Here is a 9,392-nt window from a genome sequence, read left to right as displayed (position 1 = left end):
ATTGGGTCATATGAAAATATGCATGTTGTAATAGAAAATAGGACAAATGAAGAGTAGATAGCTGCAATTCTTGTGATTAAGAGGGATCCCCAAGTTAAGAAGAATATTAGGTGCATCCACAAGATAGTTAGCTAAGTAATAACCATCCTCCATTTCCCAACCAACTTTCATCCTCCATACACATAAGCAGCCAACGTAATATAATAATAATTCAAGTAACAAAAGTCGGTGTTAATTTTTTTGAATGGAGGATGATAGCATGACCCTATAGTCATGCCATTCAACTTAAACTTAAAATGTTCTACATGAAAATCAATTCGGTGATCTTTGATATATTATTGTGTAAAAAAATTGTGCTTAATAGAATAATAATCACATTTTTTATTCTTACGTAAAAATTTTAATTTGAAGTGAGATTGGACTAACTTTATCAATTAAAAAAATTATAATAATATGTATTGTAAAAATAAAATAAAAAAGAATTATCATTAAAACAATATTGAATAAAGAGAAAGATCTAACAATGTTTAACACGCCTTACCTTAGACACTCGGTCATCTCAAAATTTGATATTGTTTTAAATGTAAAAACAATTAATACTAAACTATTATGTATTGGGCCAGATCCATCATAAACAAAATTGTCCAATTAATTTGGTCTGTTTCTGTCCTGGAATTTTTTTCCTATACCCATTTACTTTTAGAGTTTACATAAATTGAAGTATATTGGGCTTCACCTAATATTCTTAATAAGTTGTTATATATATTTTTAAAATAAGTTAAATAAAATGTATCTAACAAATAAATGATTTAAGTGACAAAATTAATTCACAAGAGATCAAATTATGCAAGTTACTACTTAAAATATTTTAAGTTAAATAAAAGTAAATTAAAGTGGTGAAGTGGTGATCATTGTTGCACGGGATCATAGTAACATTTTACATTATAAAAATGTTAGTAAGTAAATTGAATAATTTAAAACAAATAAAATAAATAAATTGAAATGATTATGTGTATCATACCCACTAAGTTAAATTTGAAATAAGTTAAATAAAAGCCTAGTCCGTCAAACATGTTAGACTATTAGCTTGGTTAGATTTATAAATTTTTATTTGATTACAATACTTACATAGATCCGTTTTTTTATCACACTTAAAAACAGACTAGGGATAAACTTAGGATTGGAATTACAATTAAGATTAGAATTAAGGTTAAAGTTAAGATTAGTTTTATAATTAGTTTGATTTGCACTACAATCATCTCCATATTTAACATATCATTCAACTTATTAAGGTTAACTTTAAAACTTGATTGACCTTGGGTTATTAGTAAAAAGATTGATATGGTTTAAAATACATTATATTTTGTTGTTGAGTTTATTTTTTTTGGTTTAGGTTTGTTTGATTGATTGTAATAAAATGTTGAAAAAGTAAAAATTACAGGGCCTTTTGGTATTTTGTACAGTCTCGAGTCTCGACTTATCCATGGATATATTGGATTTGGAGTAAGGGATGTTTAATAATGACGAAATTAACCTTATGTGTTTTTTTTTATTATATGTTTTTTTTCTAGAGTACTATAAAGGGCTTGTTTGATCTGAGGTTATTTGAAAAAATTATATTATTTGAGAAGCTTTAAGATATTTGGGTGCAATAATAATAATAATAATAAGTGTTCACTTGATCCTATTAAAGGAGATGTTGTTAATTTGGACTAAAATCTAAATAAAATCCATAATCTCATTTGACTCATTAATTTTTTAATCAAATAGTTTTTATTACCAATTAAAATATAAAATACTTTTAAATGTAAGAAACTAGACCACTTGGCATTGTAAGGGAGAATGGTGATCACATTTGATTTTAATGATCACTATTACCATTTATTCTACCTTAATAAGTTATATAAAATAATATTTTCTTTATAACATTTAAAAAATATTAATTATGAAATATATTTTTAATTATTTCACCCAAATAAATTATTTGTCAAATATGATAATTTTTTCAAATAATCTCAGGTAAAATATAAAATATACAGTGGGTTGTCTGTTCCTAAATTTGCTTGGTTCAAAACAGTAAAAAAAAAATGTATTTTAAAAAACATACTATTTTGCACCTTCCGATGAGAATGAGAAAAAATGAGAAAATTTGGGAGGAGAGGATTTTGTCGTCCCGATAAAATAAAATATGCCCATATTGAAGTTATAGATAATTAAAAATCACAATTCATATAACTTTAATAAGAAGTACGAACAAGACCCACCTAACATAGTATTCTATTTTCATGCTCCTATAATCAACTAGGTTAGTTGGGGGTTCACTAGTATCATTCATGTGAGTGACATGAATAATGTCAACCCTATTCTGCATCTATTATAATTATATTTATACCATTCTCCCATCTGCCCCCTCCACTACCCCAACTGCAAACTTAAAACCCTAGATTTTCTCTTTCTCATAAACAAGAGAAGGAGAAGAAGAAGATCAATGGTTGATCATGAAGGTATCGAAGCAAAAGTCCCATTCATATGTTCTTCTATTCTTCTATCTTTCCATTGTGACCTCACAAGCGTTTGTTCATAATTTCTTTGAAACCCAACAAGGTTAGTACAAGTTAATTAAGTACCACATCATTAATTAACTGTATATAGAATCACAATTATTATTATTATTGAAGGAGAAGAAGATGGGAAGGTTGATGATCATGTTACAATTGAGATTTCTCCGAATATTGAGAGCAATCCTCTCGCTAGTAATAATAATGTAAGCAATTGATTACGATGATGAAATAAATTCTCTCTATTAATTAATTGTTTGTAATTTTTTTCTAATGAATAGATAATTGGGATGGAAATGGAAGAATGTGATAATGAAGATGAAGAATGTCTGAAGAGGAGTATTAGTGATCAGGCTCACTTGGATTACATCTACACTCAGCAATCCAGGCCTTAATTATCTACTAATTCTTGACTTGATTTTTCCCATTACCTTATAATAATAATATAAACTAGTTGATGATCAAACATGTGGAAATAATTGATACTAATTATTAATGTTATTTTAATTGTAAATCAGAAGTTTAATATTAAAATTGTACTGCTGTAAATTAGAGTGGTTAGTTTATACATTGACATATAGTTTGTCATTTCATATAAATTATTGCAGTGTTAATACCTTGGTGATCATTTCATTAATATAATAATTTTACTTTAAAAAATACTTAATTATATAAAATTAAATTAAGTGAAAATATAACTTATTTTAGCAGTTTATTAATGAATTAACTCAATAATATAGTAAAATCATATCAACGATAAGATATTTAAATTAATTAAGTTATATTATTATAATTAATGTAAATTATGTTTAAGTATTTTCCTTTTTTTTTCAAACATTAGTTCTATATTCTATTAGATAAATTGAAAATATTTAATATTTAATATTTAATTTTTTTATTTAATTTATTCAATATTTAATTTTTATATATAATTAATTCGTGTGTTTTGTTTTTTCATATATAAAAAAACTTTAAAATTAAGTTAGAATTAGATCCATCTATAGACCACATCAGATTATCAGAAGCCCACCCATAAACTTTAATTCCTTAAATAAGGCTGAACCATTTTCTTGTACCAAGTTGTCCTATCCAACATTTGACATGTTTTGTTTTTGTTTTATTATGTTAAATGTTTGTTGATGGAAAGTTGTATTTTAAGATAGAATCATTTCTGTAAAATTAATTAACCCACTAAGTAAATCAAGGAGTAGGAATGATTCAAGATGACAAAATGTTAAGTTACAATTCTCACTTAAAAAGAATCTTAGAAGGTCTCCTTTAGGGTTCATGCTATGTTCTAAACACAATGTATCAATTTTTACAATAGTGGTCTTGTTAAATAGTATAATTACAACCTTTGAAGAAATTTGTAAATTGACAATTTAAAGTTGCAAAACCAAATCAACTTTTAAATCCATTTTTGTGTTTGTGCTGGAATCAGGGGGCGAAATCTCCCATCGGGTGGGTAAACTTTTTAATTTATATATATTTATATATATATATTTATATATTAATTTAATTCTTATTTTTAGTAGGTTTATTTTAAAATTAAATTATTTCTAACCATTTCCATTAGACTAATTTTGTGATGTATAATTACCCTCATTTACTTCTTTTTTTTTCTTCATATATTCTCACGGCTAAAATTTACTAAATTAAAATTTTATTTTTTATTTATTTATATAGTTAGCATTCACTTATTTACAACATAAATAATTTCTTTCTCATATTTTCTTAGGGCTGATTGAAATACACCACAACGATAAACAATAAATGCGGAATTTATCCTTCGTTTGACAACACTTTTCTAAACCGTTTAAACTTGTGAGGAAGATAACAAATAGGTATGCACAAATTCAATCAACACAGCCCCTAAAAAAGTGAGTAACACACCAAATAAGCACACACACAAACAACACATAATTTTAGCGTGGAAAACCCCTCAATGGGTAAAAAACCACGGGACACCTTCGTCGAGCCTTTCCTTGAATGGTTGGGGGAAGCATGACCTTATTTTTACTTGACGGGCATTCTTTCCAGCCTTACTCAAAAAGGGGGTGGGGTTGAATGAACATAGGCTCAAAGATGATTTGAAGGATCCTAGCTAGGCCATGCGTTCAATACAAAATCTGGAAAGTGAAGCTCAAGATCGACCAACGGGTAAAGGTCGATGTAATTGAGTCGATCGACCGCAGTCCGAGGAAGAGAACGAAGTGAGAGGAAAGCAAGGCTCAAGCTCGCCCCAAATAGCTAAAGGAAGGTGAAGAAAGCAATGGCTCGACTGAAAGGTTCATCAAGCGCTGCTTAAAATCAACTATCACTAGCAAGAGAGCAATACAAAAGTCATCTCTAGACAATACTAGAGGCATACAAATTCATAATACTCTTGGAAACATGCACATCAAAGATATAGAAACAATCAAAGAACAAGAAATGAAGAATATCACCAAAAATAACTGCTACTATTCCGGCAACGAAACCCCGACCTCCAGACCTCAGAATCTGATCTTCACCGTCCAGAATGTTGGCCCAGAAGTTTTGAAGCTGCTGTACAAAAATTAGGACGATCTAACGGTGCAAACTCCGGCGATCATCAAAGCACTAAGACTGCTGGAACTTAAAGTTTTTCCCTCTTTTCTTTCTTGATTTTTCTCTCTCTTTCTCTTGCTTTTATTTTTGCAAAAGAAGTTTTCTCCCCTTTTTATATTGCTCCCAAATAAGTGAATTAAGTGGGGACCAAAGATGGGCTTATTTGCTGGGTTTTTCCTCATTGACTAAGGAAAACAAAAAACTCAACAAGAGCTTGTTTGATGAATGAGTTATTGGGATAAAACCTAATTTTTATTCAAAATCCAACCATCAAATCTATTTATTTATCTCTTAAAATAACAAAATTATTCCTTACTTTTTAAAATATAAATTAATTGTTAAATAAAAATTTAGAAAGATAAAAGATAACTTTATCAAAAATAAATAAAAAACAATTTTTTCATAGTTTTAATTAAACAAGAGTTTTTTTTAAAAAATTCAAGCAAAACTAAAAAAACCACTTCCTCAAACAAGTTTTAAGATTATCTCCAACCAATACCAATACCCAAACCTCTTTTCTCTCCCACCAATACAAATACCCAAATCAAAAATCAGTTTTTTCCCATTTTCTCTCTCTACAAACACGCATTGTTCATGAATTTCAATTTTTTTTTAAAAAAATTAACTCCTAAACTTAATTTAAGTACAGTTTATACATTAAACTTATTTATATAATTTATTATTTTAATTTATTTATATAATTTAATTCATTTATATAACAGAAATTTATAATAATATTCAAAAAAAATTATAATAATGTTAAAAAAAATTATAATAATATTAAAAAAATAATAATAATATTACAAAATTATAATAATGAATAATATTATTTTTTTTAATAATGTTTGTTTTGTTAATCAGTATTAAAATATTTAAAATATATAGAGTGATATTAAAAAGTTATAAAAATTGATGTAAGAAAGAATATTTTTTGGATTTGAGAATGAGTTTTTTTATTGGAGATAGTTTTAACATAATTTCTCTTCAAATACTCTCTGTCTCTCAGACTTTTCATTTAGCAACACAAATCTCTCGAAATTGTAAGTTATGAATCTAATAACAACTTAAAGCATTACTTTTCCATTTAAGGAAAAAATAATTTGACAATCTCTCCAAATAGTTTGTCCACAAGATGATATTAAAATTTCAGATTTAAATATTTCATACAAAAATGCAACAAAACGTATATTTATTTTATTTTAGGTAGGGATATTTGTGGATGGATTTAATTAATATACTTAATATGCTCATTTGTTACCCATAATAGTGTAATACCTATCATCTTTGTAGTTCAAGATTTTTTTTATTTTTTATTTTTTATTTTAGAATTTTCACTTGGCTGGATGCTCAGTCAATGTTAATGAAGTTGTAAGTTTATATAACTCAGTATGTACTAGTCTTATAACCAATAGGTCAATAATATATATATGTCACCATTAATTGTATCCTAGATAACTTAATTATAAATAATCTAGGAAGATGACTTTTATTTTGTAGCTTTCAAATAATTAAAGGGATTTAATTAATCTAAGTCTCATGATCAAAACTCATATTACTCTATTAGTTTTTTTTTTTTTAATTTAGAAACAATTGCCTCAAATTTTAAATTTAGATTCGGATGCATATTTTATATTTTGAATATGATACTTTTTTTATTTATTTATCCACATTAAGACAATGTTACCGCGCATTAACATGGAAGGTAACAAGAATGAATATATATGACAAAAAAAAAAAAAAGTCTCAAGTTAATCAGATTATATCTCAAATTAATCTTAAAATTAAGAAAAAACATACTTATGGAACAAACAAAGTCATCAATTATAACACTTATCTTGAAAACTCAGGTGACCCAATACCCGTATCTGAATCTGAATTTGTTTACAAGATGACTATAGATGTAAGAATCAGCTGGAAGATATGAGAAGAGTGAAATGAGAAAATATGATCCAATGATATTTTATTTCTCTTAATAGTGTATTTATACTTATACAAAGTGGTCCCTGTACTTTCAGTTATTTAAAACTTCTAGCAGTTACTTAACTGCTCCTAACAACACTTCTAACAAATCTTAGTAGTTAATTAACTGCTCCTAACAATACTTCTAACAATTCTTAACAGTTAATTAATTGTTCTTAACAACACTTATTTACACTTAACAATATTCATCAATTATTTCTTCACTCCCCCCTCAAGATGAAAATCTTGTAAAAATAACTTGAACCTCAATTCTTAAAATTGTTTGACTTCAAGTGCCTTGGTAAATATATCTGCATTTTGTAAACCAGAAGCAATATGTGTTAAAGAAATAAAACATTCTTTATACTTATTTCTTACCACATGACAATCAATGTCAATATGCTTTGTTCGTTCATGAAATACCGGATTCTGCGTTATATGCATTGCAGTTTTGTTGTCACAATGAAGAACAATTGGTAATTCAACCTGCATTTTAAAACCAGCAAGCAAAAAACTAATCAATTGTAACTCACAAACTGTGACTGCCATACTCCTATATTCAGCTTCAGCTGAAGATCTAGAAACAGTTTGTTGTTTCTTAGTCTTCCATGCTATTAATGCATTCCCTGCATATATACAATATCCAGAAAGAGATTTACGAGTGTCAAAACATGATGCCCAATCACTATCCGAAAAAGCAGCAATTTTAAGATTATTTTGAGATGAATAAAATAAACCCAATGATGGTGTTCCTTTCAAATATTTGATAACTTGAATTGCTGCATTAAAATGTGATTGAAAAGGCTTATTAATATATTGGTTAAGCTGTTGAACTGAATAAGCAATGTCTGGCCTAGTAAAGTTCAAATATAACAGTCTTCCAACCAATTTTCTATATCTTTCACAATCACAAAGAGAATCATCAATTGGTTCTTTGGTAAGTTTAATACCTTTAGTCATAGGAGTGAAAGTTGGTTTACCACCAATCAAACCTAAATCTGAAACCAAATCAAGTATATACTTTCTTTGATTTATGTAAATTCCTGTATCAGTTTGCATTATTTCAAGACCTAAAAAATATTTAGTATTTCCTAGATCTTTAATTTGAAATCTACTGTTAATAGCTTCTTTAACATTATTAATATGTTGTAATGAATTTCCTGCTATAAGAATATCATCTACATACATTAATAAACAAATGATATGAATGCCTTCAGTTTTAATAAACAAACAATGGTCATTTTCAGACTTAATAAAACCAATATCATTCAAAATATTAGATATCTGTAAATGCCATTGTCTAGATGATTGTTTCAATCCATATAAACTTTTATTAAGTTTACATACCTGTTTTGGTGAAGCACCTTTAAAACCTTCAGGTATTTTCATATATAAATCTTCTTCAAGACAACCATGTAAGAAAGCATTATTTACATCTATTTGATGTAAATACCATTTATTTGTAGCTGTCAATGCAAACAATACTCGTATTGTTACATTTTTAGCTACAGGAGCATAAACTTGATGAAAATCTATTCCATCTATTTGATTATACCCCTTTGCCACTAATCTAGATTTGTACTTATCAATACTTCCATTTGCATTTAATTTTGTCTTATAAATCCATCGACATCCAATTGCCTTTTTTCCTTTAGGCAATTCTGTTAATGTCCAAGTTTTGTTCTGATTTAAAGCATTTAACTCAGCATTCATTGCCTTAACCCATTCTGGATTTGAAACAACTTGTTTATAATTCACTGGTTCAGTGAATTGATCAATATTACCAAGAAATTCTATATACTTTGAATCTGTACAGGTTGAAACATATGGAAAAGAAGGTGGTGAATATACTGATTTATTTTTTTTATTCATTTCAACTTGACTTGCAACATAGTCTTTCATCCACACTGGTGGATTAATATTTCTAGAACTTCTTCTACAATTATCATTTGGAACATCAATAGACACTACAGAAGGTATATCTTCTTGTGAAATAACATTCGGCTGATCAACCGATTCTAAATCTGGAGAGTTAAAAAACTTTTCATTTTCTTCAGTAATTTCAGTATTCTGATGATCCAGATTAATCTCATCAGAATCTGAATTTTCTATATTGTCATCAAAAAATAAGGTAATTCACTTGATTTGTATTCAAATGTTTTAGTTTCATTTTCTTTGAATTCCTTTGATTAATAATATAATTCTTCATGGAAAACTACATCCCTAGAGACATTTATATCTCCAGTATTGATATTGTATACTGTATATCCTTTTTTATTTAAAGGA

General features: G+C 27.3%; 1 protein-coding gene across 2 annotated transcripts; it reads left to right on the top strand.

Moving 5' to 3' along the window:
• Window positions 1–2,414: 2,414 nt before the first annotated feature.
• LOC124923683 (putative phytosulfokines 6) lies at window positions 2,415–3,148 on the top strand. Of its 2 annotated transcripts, none has more exons than XM_047463649.1 (3): window positions 2,415–2,604; window positions 2,685–2,764; window positions 2,840–3,148. In XM_047463649.1, exons 1-3 carry the CDS (start codon window positions 2,499–2,501, stop codon window positions 2,951–2,953), a joined length of 300 nt encoding a protein of 99 aa, XP_047319605.1. In that variant the 5' UTR covers window positions 2,415–2,498; the 3' UTR covers window positions 2,954–3,148. The 2 variants fall into 2 exon arrangements, with proteins under 2 accessions (XP_047319605.1, XP_047319604.1); XM_047463648.1 differs by having other exon boundaries at window positions 2,679–2,764; window positions 2,840–3,142.
• Window positions 3,149–9,392: the final 6,244 nt, after the last annotated feature.

This window comes from Impatiens glandulifera, chromosome 2 (genome assembly GCF_907164915.1).
Source record: "Impatiens glandulifera chromosome 2, dImpGla2.1, whole genome shotgun sequence".
Taxonomy (NCBI): domain Eukaryota; kingdom Viridiplantae; phylum Streptophyta; class Magnoliopsida; order Ericales; family Balsaminaceae; genus Impatiens; species Impatiens glandulifera.
The sequence above is the reverse complement of the archived record's forward strand: the minus strand, read 5'-3'. Positions and strand labels throughout refer to the sequence as shown.

Coding starts and splice junctions, on each gene's coding strand:
- LOC124923683 (XM_047463648.1), top strand. CDS start 2,499: ATGAAGGTATCGAAGCAAAAGTCCCATTCATATGTTCTTCTATTCTTC. Junction 2,605..2,678: donor TTTCTTTGAAACCCAACAAG/GTTAGTACAAGT, acceptor TTATTATTGAAG/GAGAAGAAGATGGGAAGGTT. Junction 2,765..2,839: donor CTCTCGCTAGTAATAATAAT/GTAAGCAATTGA, acceptor TCTAATGAATAG/ATAATTGGGATGGAAATGGA.